This window comes from Bactrocera latifrons, unplaced genomic scaffold (genome assembly GCF_001853355.1).
Source record: "Bactrocera latifrons isolate USDA-ARS-PBARC rearing strain unplaced genomic scaffold, ASM185335v1 scaffold_306, whole genome shotgun sequence".
Lineage (NCBI taxonomy): Eukaryota > Metazoa > Arthropoda > Insecta > Diptera > Tephritidae > Bactrocera > Bactrocera latifrons.
In genome coordinates this window covers 257,722-274,854 of record NW_017536697.1, presented here as the reverse complement: position 1 = coordinate 274,854, position 17,133 = coordinate 257,722, and the positions used below count along the sequence as shown (strand labels likewise).

General features: G+C 32.6%; 8 protein-coding genes across 10 annotated transcripts; 4 read left to right on the top strand and 4 right to left on the bottom strand.

Moving 5' to 3' along the window:
- Positions 1–99: 99 nt before the first annotated feature.
- LOC108970671 (RNA-binding protein 1-like) lies at positions 100–4,952 on the bottom strand. 2 transcript variants are annotated; one of them, XM_018936193.1, is made up of 4 exons: positions 4,832–4,952; positions 4,391–4,628; positions 4,196–4,327; positions 100–690 (listed from the first exon to the last, which is right to left on the bottom strand). In XM_018936193.1, exons 2-4 carry the CDS (start codon positions 4,597–4,599, stop codon positions 603–605), a joined length of 429 nt encoding a protein of 142 aa, XP_018791738.1. In that variant the 5' UTR covers positions 4,600–4,628; positions 4,832–4,952; the 3' UTR covers positions 100–602. The 2 variants fall into 2 exon arrangements, with proteins under 2 accessions (XP_018791738.1, XP_018791737.1); XM_018936192.1 differs by lacking the exon at positions 100–690 and adding an exon at positions 1,057–3,747.
- Positions 4,953–5,865: 913 nt separating this feature from the next.
- Positions 5,866–9,226, top strand: LOC108970679 (surfeit locus protein 4 homolog). Of its 2 annotated transcripts, none has more exons than XM_018936201.1 (5): positions 5,866–6,125; positions 8,087–8,350; positions 8,426–8,656; positions 8,721–8,900; positions 9,035–9,226. In XM_018936201.1, the coding sequence occupies exons 1-5, from the start codon at positions 6,075–6,077 to the stop codon at positions 9,119–9,121; spliced, it is 813 nt and encodes a 270-aa protein (XP_018791746.1). In that variant the 5' UTR covers positions 5,866–6,074; the 3' UTR covers positions 9,122–9,226. The 2 variants fall into 2 exon arrangements, with proteins under 2 accessions (XP_018791746.1, XP_018791747.1); XM_018936202.1 differs by lacking the exon at positions 5,866–6,125 and adding an exon at positions 6,427–6,572.
- Positions 9,227–10,110: 884 nt separating this feature from the next.
- Positions 10,111–11,345, bottom strand: LOC108970677 (ATP synthase subunit gamma, mitochondrial). Its single transcript, XM_018936198.1, has 2 exons — positions 11,258–11,345; positions 10,111–11,185 (listed from the first exon to the last, which is right to left on the bottom strand). The coding sequence occupies exon 2, from the start codon at positions 11,149–11,151 to the stop codon at positions 10,258–10,260; it is 894 nt and encodes a 297-aa protein (XP_018791743.1). The 5' UTR covers positions 11,152–11,185; positions 11,258–11,345; the 3' UTR covers positions 10,111–10,257.
- Positions 11,346–11,732: 387 nt separating this feature from the next.
- Positions 11,733–12,529, top strand: LOC108970680 (protein Dr1). Its single transcript, XM_018936203.1, has one exon. It carries the CDS (start codon positions 11,877–11,879, stop codon positions 12,432–12,434), a length of 558 nt encoding a protein of 185 aa, XP_018791748.1. The 5' UTR covers positions 11,733–11,876; the 3' UTR covers positions 12,435–12,529.
- An 8-nt stretch (positions 12,530–12,537) lies between these two features.
- Positions 12,538–13,771, bottom strand: LOC108970674 (probable tRNA(His) guanylyltransferase). Its single transcript, XM_018936196.1, has 2 exons — positions 13,416–13,771; positions 12,538–13,333 (listed from the first exon to the last, which is right to left on the bottom strand). The coding sequence occupies exons 1-2, from the start codon at positions 13,651–13,653 to the stop codon at positions 12,609–12,611; spliced, it is 963 nt and encodes a 320-aa protein (XP_018791741.1). The 5' UTR covers positions 13,654–13,771; the 3' UTR covers positions 12,538–12,608.
- A 14-nt stretch (positions 13,772–13,785) lies between these two features.
- Positions 13,786–14,968, top strand: LOC108970673 (NADH-cytochrome b5 reductase-like). Its single transcript, XM_018936195.1, has one exon. The coding sequence runs from the start codon at positions 13,999–14,001 to the stop codon at positions 14,965–14,967; it is 969 nt and encodes a 322-aa protein (XP_018791740.1). The 5' UTR covers positions 13,786–13,998; the 3' UTR covers position 14,968.
- A 74-nt stretch (positions 14,969–15,042) lies between these two features.
- On the bottom strand, positions 15,043–15,891 carry LOC108970667 (anaphase-promoting complex subunit 15B). The gene is made up of 3 exons (XM_018936183.1): positions 15,837–15,891; positions 15,531–15,761; positions 15,043–15,474 (listed from the first exon to the last, which is right to left on the bottom strand). Exons 2-3 carry the CDS (start codon positions 15,739–15,741, stop codon positions 15,317–15,319), a joined length of 369 nt encoding a protein of 122 aa, XP_018791728.1. The 5' UTR covers positions 15,742–15,761; positions 15,837–15,891; the 3' UTR covers positions 15,043–15,316.
- Positions 15,892–16,185: 294 nt separating this feature from the next.
- Positions 16,186–16,724, top strand: LOC108970666 (ubiquitin-like protein 5). Its single transcript, XM_018936182.1, has 3 exons — positions 16,186–16,318; positions 16,380–16,518; positions 16,588–16,724. The coding sequence occupies exons 1-3, from the start codon at positions 16,280–16,282 to the stop codon at positions 16,629–16,631; spliced, it is 222 nt and encodes a 73-aa protein (XP_018791727.1). The 5' UTR covers positions 16,186–16,279; the 3' UTR covers positions 16,632–16,724.
- Positions 16,725–17,133: the final 409 nt, after the last annotated feature.

Here is a 17,133-nt window from a genome sequence, read left to right as displayed (position 1 = left end):
CAAAACTACAAAATTATTTGCATTATGACTTGTACATAATGTGCTTATGTACATAGGAAAACTGTACATGATGAATGAATAAATAGTAAAAAACAGCTCTTTATTTTAAATATCTTATCTGTATTTTATTATACTTTTAAAATTAGCAAGACTTAATAAATAATGCTTTCCATAAGTAATTATTCACAAACGTACATAGAATGCGGTAATTCAATAAAAAAAAATTAAGAATTTACCTTAATGTGGTGCTTTTTGGAACTACTAGTCTGTTGGTGAGACAGATTGTGTAATAGGTATTTCATGTGGCCCAATGATGTTTTTGTTTTGCTCAGGAATGCCCACTTATTTTTCACTTTTGCTGCGAAAAAATCTTCCAAATTCTAGAACGTTGGAGTTCAACAATTTTTCAAAATTAATCTATACTTTTTTTGTTGTTTTCTGCATACTGTACAGTAAGTGTATAAGTTACTCTCAAAACTAAAACTTATGCTAATGATAAGTTGTCTCGTTCTACATAATGATGTATATAGATTTTAGGTAAAGAAAATAGTTTTTTTTTCTGGGAATTCAATTTGAGAAAATTTTGTGATTTTTTGTTATATCTAATGGCGATCACGAGAGTCCGATCGGCTACGTCTGTCTCTTGAAAAACTGCGGGAACGACTGCGTGTACGACGTGGTGAGCGTGATCTGTAAGAAATTGTCATATAAAAAAGAGAAAAAGGAAAATTTAATATGCTGTTGTATAAAAAGATTTTTAAGCACTGCACACAATTAAAAAACCCATGTTTGAAGATTTTAATACCATTTGTAAACATTCGATGGAATTTTGTAGTAGAGTTGATTGTTGTAGAGAAGATTTCGATACAAATAATTTTGCAGTCAAGGCATGAGAGACGCTACTTTTCAAATAATAAAAAAAAAAAACTCATTCATTAAAGTAGTTAATTTAAAACCTTTGCTTTCACAAGTCTAACTATTGGGAATATTTTGTTGATTTTTGCGCTGTACTTTATCTTGATTCAGTTAACAGTAATTTTACCAAATTGTTGCCTGATAATGTCGATATAAATATTTATTTCAAATTGTTTTTGTATTGCTGCGTTGCTGAAGCCGAATTCGATGAGTTGGGTTACGTTGCTGACTATTTACAATTCCTTGGGTACAAAAAAACAAAAAAAAAAAAGTACAAGCTGAATGCACGAGTAACTGCAGCTCAGTAGCTCTTTCATTTGATTGGACTTAGTTGTTGAGGTGGTGTTGTAGTAGTAGTACGGTGATGGTTGGTTTTTGGTGATAATGGAAGAGTTTCTTTTGTTGATAATCAACTGATTTGTGATGACTATTTTAAATGAATAAAAGATATAATAAAATATTGCAAAATAAACTATTGAGCAGATAACAAAGTATACAAGCCCGATATTCATCTGTGACAATGATAGAAGCGTTTGTTGCGCATATCGGACATGATAGGGTTGGTGAAGTAGACAAAAAGCCTTAATTTGGGTCGCTGGTTGACTATGTATGCGCATCGGTGGAGTAGTAGTGATGACATTAGCTTGCTGCCGTTGACCGTGATGCAGTATGAGAGTTTTGTTATATTTAATTGAAGGCCTTGGAGATCGGTTGCAAAGCCGGAACGTTGAATAGCTTGATGTATAGCGGTGACCCTGTTCAAAATACCAATCAAGCTCTCAAACGCTCGAAGAAGGACCAGCCAAATTGGTTGTAATAAATTCGAAATAGGTTCCTATCAAACGGATGTCATGGAGTTGTAGCTGAGCAGTGCACATATTTTTACCCATATTAAGTAGAAAAAGATGTTGCAGTTGTAAATGGTGTTCATTGAGCCGATCATTGCTAAGTGTTCACCTGCTCGGATGCAATGGAATTTACAATTAGTGGATAGTTCTTTGTCAAAATGTAAATTTGTATAACCTTGAAAGTAATATTTAAACACAACTTGAAATATCCTCAATATTAGCATATTAGTAACAAAATGAACTAGGTAGTATCTAAAAAGAACTTATTCTTACTTGAAGTTACCGCACACGTTTTGTCATTCGTTCTTGATGCACTTATACGTTGTTTCGCACATTTGCATGTCAAAAACGATGTTCAGGGTGACAACCTGCCCTTCCCCTTTTGACAATTGAACGTTTGTTTTCATTTTGACGAGTTGAGTGGATTAAATTCATTGTAAATGTTGAAATATTGCTCGAACACATGTTGTACATATATATTTGCAGTTGAAACCACTGCAGAGGCAAGAGTGAAGTTGCAGAACTGATGGAGTAATTGGTGGATTACACAAAAGCGCCATTCAATGTCGATTATCTGAAGAACACAACGCAGCTAACACTTTTACCTCGCACAATAAAAATACAAAAAATAGAAAGTATCCGAATTGTGATCATAATTTTTCTTCAGAACCCGTGTACCCGGATCAATCAGTTGTCTTAAAACTTGAATTTTAGGTTAATTTCTATTAAAAATTATACATTATACCGACAGTACCACATAAAATTGCAATGCAACAGTCAGTCTATGTGGTGTATGATTGGAAAACAACCACTGCTCTTTAATGAAATTTGTTGTCGTTAAAGAAGTTTCCGATAGCTCTGTTATAGATGTATTGGTTGTAAAGTCGTTATTGGTTAAGAGCAGTCTTGTTGAAGCGTTCGAATATAATGCTTTTTGTTACAAAAACAAAAATCATGTAGTTACATCGAATGAAATAACGAAGTTACGATGAAGTCACCTATTTTGTGTGCTACACCCCATACACAGGCCGATGGGTGAACATGCATACATTACCCGACCAAGCACACTTTTTTTTTTTTGTATCACATAAGTGTGCATTTTTTGTCAAAGTCGTTGTGATTTTTTTTTTTTTTTTTTTTTTTGTTGGTGAAGGTATTTGTTGTGCTGAAGATTGTAGTGTTGTGGACACTTTTCACAGTCAGTTGCTTATACAAAGGAGAAGGAAGTGGTAGTAGTATATCAAGTTGTTAAGGTGGTTGTGGTGGTAGTAGTGGTGGTATTAATGATGATGGCTGTAGTAAATGCTTAGGAATTTGCCGTTGATGCTGATCCTGCGCCTGCTGCCCAAGCACACTTTTACTAGTTGCACTAATTCTCGTAGTAGCAATAGTTGTAGTGACTGTAGAAGCAGTTGCAGCTGAGATAGTAGTAGTAGCGGTAGCAGTTATTTTACTAGTAGTTGCTGTTCTAATGATTGTTGATCTTTTACTGCACTTAACATCAGGACAACTGTTACAGTTTTCTATTGCGACAACAACAATTGTTAGATAGGTATTGATGACAATGACGAAAACGAGATCAATTTTTATGTGCAAGACTGTTGTATCGTTGGTGTTGGTGGTGTTCAGGGTGTTCGTGTTGATAACAAAAACTATGATCATTAATTTATTGATGAAAATACTGTGTTGTGGCTTTTCTTGTAGTTGTTTTTGGTGATGTTGAAAATGATGTTTGCTATAACTAAAATTGTTGTTGTCGAAATTTTGTAGATATTCTTTCTTAAAAAATTGTTGGTTGACATTTTTTTCACTATTATCAAAAATGTTGTCGTTGAACGATATTAAGTTGAGCTTGTTGCTTGTCGTGGTGAAGTTTGTGGAGAAGGAGCAGTAGTTGTGATACGTGAAGATGTTGTTTTTGTAGTTTTTGTTGAAGGAAGAGGAGGTAGAAGTTCTAGAAGTAGTAGTAGCAGTAGACTTTATCCTGCAAAATGATTATCGTAAACTACATTTAAAAAATCTTTCAATACCTTTCTCAAAATCTAAATAGAAACACGAAATAATCAAGAAATAGCCATAATAGTACTTATCTACTACTATAAACGTTTGCATCGTTTATGGCTTTATGTATGTATTAGCAACAAAAATTAAAAATATGTTGCACTACTCGTTCCTATAGATTTCCATGTTAAAAATATTTTACACTTTTAGTTCTCTAATATAATTATATATGCATAACATACTAATTAAAGCATTGGAACATCTGTGTAATAAAAGAACAATGCCAACACATGGTAATTTTCGCAACAACTCATCCTTCGCAAAATATTTAGGTAATAAAATTTCACTGTATAATATAATTCTTACAATTTGCCAAGAATGCTAAAATTAATAAAGCGTTCATGAGGCTATATAAAACTGCGTTGACTTACCTATAGCGACCTCCCCCTCGTCCACCGCTGCTGCTGCCACCTCCACCAGCACTACCGCCTCCTCGTCGTCTGTCATCTCTTCGTGACCGACCCGACGACATTTCTACGCGTATGCGAGTACCACAGCAGCGCCTGCAGGTTTAATAAAAAAAAATTGTATAAAAAAAAATGCAAATATTTTCTACAGGTACTTACGTTCCATCCAATCCTCGAGTTGCATCTTCTGCGTCGCGGCGATCTTCAAATTCTACAAATGCAAAACCAGGTGGATTTCGTGCGACCCATACGTTTCTCAAAGGACCATATTTGCTGAAAGCATTTTCTATTTCATATTTAGAGGCGGATGATCCCAAATTTCCTACATATACTTTGCAAGCTAAGTCCCACTCACGATAACGCGGCATTATTTATGTTTATATATTCTTAATAATATCTGTAATCAATATTAAAACAAAAAAATAAATTATATTTTAAAATATTTTCTACGTGGAAAATGAAGGCGTGGAATCTTCTACATATACAGAAAAAACAAAATGGCGGCCGACATTATGATTTGCATAACCAATCTATATACAATTTAATAGAAAAACCATAGAAAATCCAATATTTACATTCTTATATTTTAATAATATTTACCTTTATATAAATTTGTATATTGTTCTGCAAATAGCTTCAAATTATTTATTTATTCCGTTTAATGTAATTTCCACTGCGCAGAAAAAACCAACACGTTCACCCTTTGCAACCTCAAGAAAAGAATAAATGAAAATTTCGAAGATTGTCTTCGTAGTATCGCTTTTCATATTCGTATACCTTTCAGTACATTTCCTATTTTCATACTTCATTATGAAACAGGGTACTTAGGAAGCAAAACCAATTTAATTATTTCTTTTATAAAACTAATAATAAAATTTGGAGAAAATATTTCAATTAATTCGCAACTACATGGTATCCCAAAATTAACACAAAATTTAAATTTATGCCATTTCAAAATTTCTTCACAGTTCACGAAATTTAAACACTATCCCGACTATATTTTATTTTGAAATTTTCGAAGTGCGCATGCCAGTATTTCATTATTTTTTAAATATTTCTCCATAATGAATAATAAACGTTATTCCATTTGAACTAAACATAAATTGGCAGCTGTCGACTTGATTTTTTTTTTTTTTTTGTAGGCTGTTTATTCCTAGATAAATAGCGTCAAATTTAAATACTGCGTTAATATTGAGACACTCTGTGTTTGATACCAATCCTATGTTAATTTTGGTACACCCTTTATTAGCGTTTTTTCTATCTATGTAATATAAAGAATGTTTTTCTATAGAAAACTTTTAAATACATGTATATTAATTTTTTGTCAGAATCCTTTGAATTTATAATAAATACTATTTAAATGCAGTAGATCTTTATGATATAATAAATAGCATTGAATGACATTTATGTTATATGTAATAAGCTTTTATTTTAATAATTCGGCTTTCGACATGTCAAAACAACTTTAAAAAAATTGAATCAAATGCACATTATTGGTTTTAATCTTCATAAATTTTTTTAGCAAAAAAAGTGATTTCAATGCGCTGAAATATATTTCTTTACTCTAAGGGGCGATCTTCAACACTGGATGTAAAAATCAAATACAACACTGATAATATGCAGCAGACGTGTTCTCTTCCAACATTTGTCTCGTTTTCGTGGTTCGTGTTAAAGTAGTTCGTGTTTCTTCAAGTTTTGTTAATATTTTTTATTTCAAATATTATAAAGGGCAGTGAGAAATCGTAAAAGAAAGTAGGCTTTATAACTCAAGCCGTAACGAATAAATTTGTTCCATTGAGCTTAGGTTCCGGGACAACGACGAACATTAAGTACACAAACAAAAATGAATATCCCCAACGAATACATTTCGAAAACGGAGGATGTGGCGGATCAGGTAAATTGGTACAAAACTTGAACTTCCAAACTTTGGTAAGACAATCAAAGAAACCAATATTAAAGCGAATGAAAACAGAAAAATGCTATGTGAATTTTTTAAAGAAAGTGATCATCATAACGGCTTGATTAGATATTACGGCAATCATCCTGCTATTTTGCACTAGAAAGAGATGAGTACGGCTAAATTGAGTAGCCGCACGGTAGATTACGAAAAAACTGTCAACGTCATCCATTCGTATCAGCAATATTGAGTTGTTGTTTTAACATTATAATATTAGTTTGTCTAATGCTGCTGTTCATACAAAATGTTTTTTTAATATTAATGATGAATTGTAGACTAGTAATGATTGTGGCGTTCCAATAAGTTTGATTTCTGCGCTGTATGCAATTGGGACGTCAAGTGAATTGATATAACATGTGGAAGAGAGCTTAATGAGTTTGAAAAGTAATAATATATAAAGAAATAATTTAAATTATCATTAATTTTGCCAAACAGTGTTATGTATGTGATCGGGCATTTTCTAATATATGTAAATAAACATAAATTTAAATATTAGATTCGAGTGCCACTTGTTGATAACTAGTTAATGGTTTTAAGAAAGCTTAAGTATTATTCGTAATAATTGTTTTATTCTAATTAAAAATAAAGTGTAAAGTACGAACATGTTATAATCATAGATTAAATTTTAACAATTTCCTCTTTGGTGAAATTAATTAATCTGCCCTCAGTCAATATACAGCAATCTATGCGTGCATGTACATACATATGTAACTTGCATTACAAGTGTATCTAACTTTTACTTTCTGCTTCGAACTTCCGTCTCAAACATTACATCAGGCTCAATAGATTTACTCTCTTGACCGGTTTAGTTTTTCTCTTTTTTTTTTTTTACTATTTTTAGCTGTCTTTAACATATTTCGAAAGTTTCGTGTTTAAGTAATGATATGTCGGTCGCATTTAAAATGCCACACATGCACTTTGATTTCATATTTACATAAGATGAGCACATATTATTATAGTTAGTTGTATGTATTGTAGACAAAATAAGAAAAAAATAACGTAACTGAAAAAGTATTATATAGTTACATTATAAAAAGTTTCAATATTACCAATCTACTATCAACTGAAGCATGTATGCGCATATAATTAAAGCCTTTTAACTATTTAAAATACTATTTAAAGTAAGTTTTCAATTATCTTATCAGTTTTTTGTGTCAGGTTCCTTTTAATAATATTTTCAGTGTCATTCTATGTTCTGTTTTGAATTTACCGTAAAAACAACTAAGCAAATGTAAAATATTTAATTTTATATGTGAATGGCTTTGTTTGACAACGTGCCTCCTTTTCGGATCAAACAATATTTGTATATGTGCATACATTGTTTGTCATTCTATACTTTCTTTCTCAAATCAATATTATTTAATTTAAAGGAACAAAATTTCTGTACATACCCGACATTATAATGTAGATATCGTTATCAACGTATAAAAAAAAAAAAAAATTCTGCTAGCAGATATAACCAAAATTTAAATTCTGTTTCATTATGAGTTTCACTTTGTTTATTTATTATGTTACATAAAATATACTATCTATACATATCTAAAAAATTTTGATTGACAGTTCCGGTGTTCGTCACGTAGTCACGTCTTGTCCAAAAAACTACTGATCACATTCATATCTTTACAAGACTTTTGCACGTTACATGAAATTTATTTAAAAAAAGTAATTGCTGAAAGAACTAATGTTTTATTATTTTAGTTGGATAGTTATTATTTTGTTACGACTAGTTGAATCTGAAGCAAAACCCTTTAGCTGAATATAGATCCGCATCATTCCGTTATATAATAACGTCTGCATTTGAAACAGTTTCCTAGCACTAGCAAAATATTCGAAGCTGTTATATTTATACAACAGATATTAAACAAATATTAACTTCTCTCTATTTTTTTTTCATGCAGGTTATTCGTCGCGGTAAAAATATCCTGCCTACAGTCGCCCGTCTGTGTTTAATAGCGACATTTTTTGAAGATGGTTTGCGCATGTATTTTCAATGGAATGAACAACGTGAATATATGGATATAAGTTGGGGATGTGGCAAGTTTTTGGCGACAGTTTTTGTACTTGTGAATTTATTTGGACAACTAGGCGGCTGTGTAATGGTAATCGCTAGATTTAAGGTTGAAATTGCTGTTGGTGTGCTTTTCTTCATTGTAATTCTACAGGTATGTGAAATGTTTCAAGTACCCATTATTTAAGTGATCAATGAGTTTAATTTTTTTTACCGTTCCTTACACTAGACAATCGCTTACTCTATCCTTTGGGACATACAATTCTTGCTGCGCAATCTGGCACTGCTTGGTGCATTACTGCTTGTTTTAGCGGAATCACGTGTGGAAGGACGCAGTCTTTTTGCTGGTGTGCCCTCACTTGGTGAGAATAAACCCAAAAATGTAATGCAGCTCGCTGGTCGTATACTGCTCGCATTTATGTTTATTACATTAATTCGTTTCGAAATGAGCTTCCTTCAGGTATTATAAATATTTAATATTGTATGCAATATAATACAAATATGATCCTTTGAAATATTTTCAGATTTTATTAGACATCGTCGGTTCAATTTTGATGGTTCTGGTAACAATCGGATATAAAACAAAATTATCTGCACTCATCCTCGTAGCATTATTGACTGTACTCAATTTGTATCATAACGCGTGGTGGACCATTCCTTCTTATAAACCACTTAGAGATTTTCTGAAATATGACTTTTTCCAGGTAATATGTTAAATCATTAAAAAATTCTAGATGGATGTTGTTAATATAACTTTCTTATACATGCACTTGTGATTTTATCTATATATAACAAGTAATACATTCATATAATTACACTTGTAATCCTATTTTTACAGACGCTCTCCGTCATCGGCGGTTTACTAATGATTGTGTCACTGGGTCCAGGTGGTGTATCAATGGACGAACATAAAAAGAAATGGTAGACGGCCATGGTAACTTAGAGCATCCCCATGCACAGGAGAGAAAATGTTTATTTTTATTATTTTATATAAATGTATTTCTTTTTGTTTCATAAATTAGACAACTTTTTATAATAACAAGCGATAAACAAAAACCATAAAATGGAAGAAATTATGATAAAAGTAAATTAAAGAAAAAAAAAAGAACACAAAACACAAATAAAACAAACAAAAAACTTAGAGAAATATCAAATCGTGGTTAATTCCACTATGCGTTCAAGACATTTCTTTTTAGCAAAAGACTTTCTATATTCACAATAACGTCATTTACATTTGTAAAGTAAACAATGAATACAATATATGATCGCGTAAAAATGTCAGGTTGTGCTTTTGCTCTCTTAATTCATTTTTATACAACGCATGGTACATACATATACTATATCAAATACCAAGAAATGCCACATGATTGAGCTAATTTTTTAGTACACTCTGTTTCAGTTCTTCCAAACACCTTTTAGATATGTAAATTGGACACAAGGATTTTATTCCCACTTTCCGTTAATTTTTAAGAAATAATGTCTTAAAATAAAACTAATGTTTTAAATGAGAAAAGTATATTGTTTTCAACAAAATTCTTACTGCTATTCTTTGAAAGGGTTTTGTAAACGCAAAGAACTTATAATAAGTAAAAATGTTAAATCAACTGCATTGAAGCTATAATGCCCTTATCAGGTGTATTTCTTGTAGTATAGATCTTTATCTTGAATTTGTTCTCAGTTGATATAGCTGCTATATGTTCTAGTGGTTCGATCTAAGAATTTTCTTCAGAGAACGTCCTTTGTCTTGGTCAATAATATATGCCAAATTTGGTGAAGATGCCTAAACAAACAGCTCAACATTTTAGAGAGTTTTAGATTCAAAAACAGAAAAAAATTCGCCTGTCTATATTAAACGATTTTTAAATTCCACTTAAGGGTTTCTCTCTATTTAAAGAAAAATTAAAGACATTCATATACGTTTTATTTGTTTATAATATTTTATTTCAAATTTTAACTTATGGCGAAAAATACGCTATTTCGTTAAATTCCGCTTTCCGAAAACGTAAAACAAATATTTCTTTCGAAATTTTTCCATTCACTACTTCGATCGTTTTATATTTTTTAATTCAAAGCGGCAGCACCAGAGATGATTTCAATCAACTCACGGGTGATGACAGCCTGTCTGGTACGGTTGAATGTGAGTGTGAGCTTCTCAATCATTTCACCGGCGTTCTTGGACGCATTGTCCATGGCAGTCATACGGGAAGATTGTTCGGAACAAGCACCTTCCTTCATGGTATAGAATATCAATGAAGCTAGCGAGTATTCCAAGTAGCTCTGCACAATTTCGCTATCAAGTGAATCATAGAGTGCCAACTTCTCAGATTTCTCGACGGTTGGTGCGTTGTAAACTGGCAGCGTAGACAACTGATATGAAACGACTGATTTAAATTTGTTGTAGACAATTTGACCTTCAGTGAAATCATAACCGGTCTTTAACACTTCATGAGCAATTTTTGAAGCATCAAGGAAGGTAGGTGGCAGACGACCGACCTCGTTGGCAACCATCAAAATGTTCTTGCCATAGGTACGTGACAAAATGGAACGCGACTTGTCACCAACACAGAATAACTTGGTTTGGGAATCATCTTTAGCAAGTTCGTTACGGATATAACGAGCAACACCGGTATGCACGGCACCACATAGACCACGATCAGATGTCATGGCAATCAACAGCTTCTTTGGCTCAGTTTTATCTTCCGATTGGATTTCGGTTTTCTCAAAGAATTGTTGCGCGCCAACACCATAGGGGCGGGCAGCTTTTAAATCACGTTCAGCACGCGAATATTTGGCAGCTGACACCATCTTCATGGATTGCGTAATTTTCTGAATATTCTTTACGGACTTCAAACGGATTGAGATGGCTTTCAAAGTAGCCATACCGCGCTGCGGCTGCGACTGGAAAGTCGCCTCAATGGCAACTGGCATCAAAATGTTAGCACGCTGCATCATCATCTTGCTAAGTTGAAGTCCCGGACCGTGCAGAAAACTAAAAGTAGTAGAAATTTGATTATTATCACAATTTTTTCCGCAATCTTTGGTTATGCAAAATGAGAATTACCGAATTTTTCACGACACGAAGCAATTGACAGAAAATGGTGTTGTGAATTTCCTATTATGTAAGGTGGGATCAGTGTTGGCCAACTTGCCTTAAAAAGGGAAATTTATAGGCCTTCAAGAATATATGTATGTATATTTTCATAATTAGCAGAAGCTTTTGAATATATGGAATTTTGAAATAGTAAATACCGAAAAATTCATTTCCTACAGATTTTTTTTATGTAAAATATTATTTTTAAGTATTCAACTATAAAAACAGGTATTATTGTACCTAATTTGACTTTGCAATACTTACCACTTGAAGTTGTGATTTGTCTGTTTCTTATATATTTAAAAATTTTTATATCTTTAATTAGATTCTATGGCAGCACTTAAAGAAATTTTAAAATCCCCCTATTTTTTTATTTATAAAACTTTGCAACACTGAAGGGTATTTTTGTTCTATGGGTTGTCATTTTTGACACTTGTCAACAATGTTTAGGAAATTTAAGTTGCTGTCGAACAGTACAGAAATTATAACAACATATATATATTTTATGATATATTCCATATTGTACATAAAAGTTTAAAGTATAAAGTATTTAAATTAGGACGATTAACGCAATAAATATTTGTAATAAATGGCAGACCCACAAGATGAGCTGTGCCCACCACCTACAGAGGATGATGACTTGACTTTGCCTAGAGCAAGTATTAACAAAATTATAAAAGAGCTGGTACCATCAGTCCGTGTTGCGAATGAGAGTCGAGAACTGATACTTAATTGCTGCACAGAATTTATACACTTAATTTCTTCAGAAGCTAACGACGTATGCAACAGACGTAATAAAAAGACAATTAATGCAGAGCATGTATTAGAAGCTCTTGACCGTTTGGGATTCTGTGATTATAAACATGAAGCAGAGGCCGTATTGAATGATTGCAAAGAAGTTGCAGCTAAACGGCGACGTCAAAGTACACGACTAGAAAATCTTGGTATACCTGAAGAGGAACTTCTGCGACAACAACAAGAACTATTCGCTAAAGCTCGCGAAGAGCAAGCACGTGAAGAGCAACAACAATGGATTAGCATGCAAGCGTCTGCTGTTCAACAAAATGCTGAGCTAATGCATCGACAAATGAAGTCTAACAATAGCGGAGGTTTAGACGATGATGACGACGACGATGAAGAATACTAATGGCGTTTAGACAGCAATAGGTTTAAGAGCCCTCAGCTATGAATTATAAGTGGATTTTTTTTTAAGTAAATGATACATACACACATAAAAATTTCAAATAAATGTTTTATTAAATAATAATAAAAAGTTTTACTTATTTCTATAATTAGATATAATTTTTGTAAAAATATTGTGCTAACTTGAACATTCTACATTTTGTGGCTTTTCATCTCCGGAGCTAAGTTTTTCTATTTGTGTTTTTAGTATTGGCGATAATCCATCAAAGGTAGATTCATAGTCGCCAGGCTTATACTTGCCTAACAACTCGGTATGATCTTTCCAAAATGTTGCACGTATCATATCATCGTGCACGGGTACAATTAGCTGTCTATTTAAACCATCATGGTCGCTGATTTTCACACGCTTCCTCAATAGTATAGTACCTTTGCGAAACATGGGGGGAAGCTTGTTATAATTGATGCCAAATTTAGTAAAAAGCAATTCGTTTTTATCCGCAGAGAATGTACCACGAAGCTCAGCTTCAGCTTCTTGATTACTTAGTCCTGATTGTAATACTAAATTCCAAAAGGCGGTATTGTATAAGTTATTTATGTGTACGTCAGCTTGTCGCCAGCTGAGATAGTCGCGTAAATTTTGATCTGATGGATATAATACAACTCGACCATCGAAGCATGGAGGATATTGTAAAGTTTTGTTGTGCATCCAATGATTCCAGTTAAATACGTAGGCAGAAGTGAATAAACTGGTTACGTATGTGAGAAGTTTTGCTGCTCGTCGATTAAAAACGTTAGTTTCCTTTCGGAATATAAATGAATATTCATCACTTTGACCATAAGCTAGTATTACATCGCGGAATTCTTCCATTACCGTTACCGCGGCGATGTTCATCAAATTAAGCGCTGTTTATAGAAGATATTTATAAATGTATACAAATAATTCAATAGTAAAAAAAAACATTTGTATATATATATATGTACATACCATTGGCATCGTTAGGTTTAGCAAAATCGTGTGCTTTGGAAAATTTATGGAATCCCTTGCCATCTAAACGTATCACTATCCACACATTCGGTAAAATGCTATCGTCTTGTTCGTAGTTTTTAACATATTCAAAGCGGCTACAGGCCATACCACCTTCTGTATGTAAAACACGTTGTTGACTTATAATCTCGCCTGATCTCTTTAATAAATGAGGGATTGAATATCGTAAAAGCCGCATAAGATATTTTTGTGTTTAGTTCATTTATTTCAGATGCAAATTTTATAATTTATGTATAAAAAAACTATTTTCAAAATATCTTTCACTTTTGCTTATTTATCTGTAAATAACATATCAGTAGACGTCAGAAAAAACCATATGAGGTGTCATTGAAAAGTCGGTCGTCAGCTGTTGGCACTTATCACCATGTTATTGAATGTCTGTGCGATCCAAAGTTCTTAACGATTGCCTTAATATCATGAGAGGGTTTCACTACTTTGAAAAAAATCGGTTTCAATTGCATAAATTGATAAGGAATATGGAAACTACGGATAGGAAAAATTATCTTAGACAAATTTGAATATAATGGATCAAACTGCATTTATGAGTGAGAGTGAATGCTGCGGTAATGGCTGCATAAATTGTGTGTTAAATGTCGGATATCGGAAAACTTCTTGTAATAACATAGAAGGAAAACAGAATGTAATTTCGGAGTATCGAAAATTTCGACTGTCAAGCAAATATCCACATAATCCTATGTGCAGGGAAGATGATAATGGAAATGGTGTCGAAGTATTTGAACTCCACTTTTGTGTTGCTGATTTGCCAGACGGTATGGAAGACTTCGCTTTGATGATACCAACAGGTTATCATGTAATGATGCGTCAATATTTGGCTACTGGGCTAGTTTGTCTGAGGCCCTATTCTCCTTTTTGGGTGGATACTTTGGCGATGGAATTTAAAATCCTCGTAAATCTCGCTCCTTGCGGTCAAATGTCTCGATATATTAAAACACTGAAGGTTGGTGATTTTGTTGAATTTCGAGGACCTATAGGTGCTTACGAATATTTTAGTAACATGAAAACTGAACGTAATGTTTTCATTATAACACAAGGTGTTGCCATCGCAGCAACAATCCGCATTGTTGAAGATATTCTAAATAATGAAGAAGACTTCAGTCACGTTTTTCAAGTAGCATGTTATAAAGATATAGAACATACTTTCTTTCGAGATGCCTTACGAGACTTTAATAAGTATTGGAACTATAAAAGTCATATATATCTCGCACATCAGAAATGTATGCACCGTAAGTGTAAAACGGCTGAATGCTCTGGAGAATGCACCTGGTTTCAAAAGCAGTTGCGGTATAAAGAAAAGGTTCATTTGCGTCGTTTTACCAATTCTGAATTGAATGATATTAGCAAAGAAATCGTCGGTAATAGTACGGAATCAGTTTTTATAATCGCGGGATCAAACAATTTTCAAGAATCCGTTACTAATGATATCAAAAAATTAACGTTAGAATCCTCAAATACAAAAATTGTTCTACTTTAGAAAAAATGAAACTATTATATAGAAATTACAAATATAAGTCTGATTTTGTATTTAAATATATGAATCGTTCTTAAAAGAAATACATTGATGAAAATAATAATTCCGGCATACAAAATTTGCAAATGTCTTCGTTTTTATGTTTAATTATTTGGACGGTATATAACACCGAACTTTTAAGAAACTTATAAACTGGCTGGCAGGTAAGTAATGCCTAAGGCTATAATAGATTTTACACAAAGTGCTAAGTTCTATTAAATTTTGAGTGGTCGATACAATATAATTCCGATTTGCAAAATTATGCTATTATTTTGTCTTACAAAAACTAAACAGCCACGAAGGAAATAACGATTTATAAAGTGTCGACTGTTGTTGGCACGTCTTCATTAATTGGGTTAGCATCATCACCAGGCGAATAAAGTGCAGAATGCTCTGGCTGACCAGGAATAGCTCTGTCATTTGTATCATCATCATCATCGTGAGTATCTGAATCATCGCTATCATCGTTAGCTGAAATCATAAAAGAAAGATTATATGCCCTTGATTGAATTTGAAGTATATATTACCATCTTCGTCATCAGTTTCTGGTCCAGGTCTGGTTAAAACTTTACCTAGAGGCGGAATATCGCTTGCCGCATTTTTTATAGATTCCTTCCAATTATCATGATCCCGCTCATAACGCAAAACATCATCTTCGCTAGGTGGAGTATTAATTTCAAACCAAATGCGATTAGCAATTTGTGGTCTCAACGATGGAAAGAAAGGTATCATAGACATGACTAATTTCACACAGACTTCTAATTAATAAATAAAGTTGGTGTATGAGAAGATCTGTTCTAACTTATTTTGTGAAAAAACGATTTTTGACTTACTGCTTTTCGTAAACAAAACAAATGTTTGTTGTTTCTTGTAATCAACAGAGCTGCATTTATTAGTAAGACGAAAATGTAAAGTGAAGTTTTAAAAATTAGTGGTACACACCTTTCTGTTATCGAAACGAATGCGTTTTTGGAAGAGATGACTTAATGATTTAAAAGCGTGTTACTTAAAACAGAAGACGTTTTTAATTTTTTCAAAAATCACCATTATCTCTTATATAAAATAAACATTATCCATATAAAGCAGATTGTAAAAAATATACTTTATTTATTTTCCTTAGCAAGGCAACACATAAATGCATTGGCTTCAAAATAATTGACCTGTCAGCTGGCATTTTGACAAATGTCATAAAGCTAAATTTGTGTGTAAAGTGTTTAGAAGACACAATTTACAATTGTTTTAGTTTTGGAATTCTTGTTTATATTGGATATCAACAATGATTGAAATTACTTGCAATGATCGGCTGGGCAAAAAAGTAAGTAACTGTAATTGTTTTAATTAGAAACAAATAAATAAAGAAATCTTTTCTATAATAGGTGAGAGTGAAATGCAATCCGGATGACACAATTGGCGATCTAAAAAAGTTAATTGCAGCGCAGACAGGCACAAAATCTGAAAAGATAGTTTTAAAAAAGTGGTACACCATCTATAAAGATCCTATACGTCTATGCGATTGTGAGTAGTTAAATAATAATTGTTATAAATCATAACTTTAACATATATGTATATCTCTTGCTTTTCTAGATGAAATACACGATGGCATGAATTTGGAACTTTACTATCAATAGTTTAGATATCGCATACTAAAGATTGAATTCTCCGTTTTATAAATAATTTCTTTTTTAAGTCTACTTAATAAAATGTTTGTAAAAAAACAATAATCTTGCAATGTTCTCGTCTTATACTATAGCAGCAAAAAGTAACACTAAATATGAGATAAGAAGAGATTGTAGATTTTAGATTGTAAAAAGAATTTCAATTGTAATACTTTATCAAGCAAAATTAAGAAGTAAGAGTTTTTCTTTTAGAATAGTTCTGGAGAGGTAATCAAACGATTTAAAGCCCAAAAAAAAAAAAATACAATTCCGGTTGCTCCGAAGCTAGAATACCTTTCACAAATAATCATCATTATATACATATATACAAGGAGCTTTCCAAAGTAAACAGGACTTTTTGAATCTAGGGCCCCCAGGAGGCGCCATCTATATGTCGATGGCGCGTTAGAAACTGTTATCCTTATCGATTGTCCAGTGAGAACTTCATGACATTTCATCGATTGGAAGTGAAGTT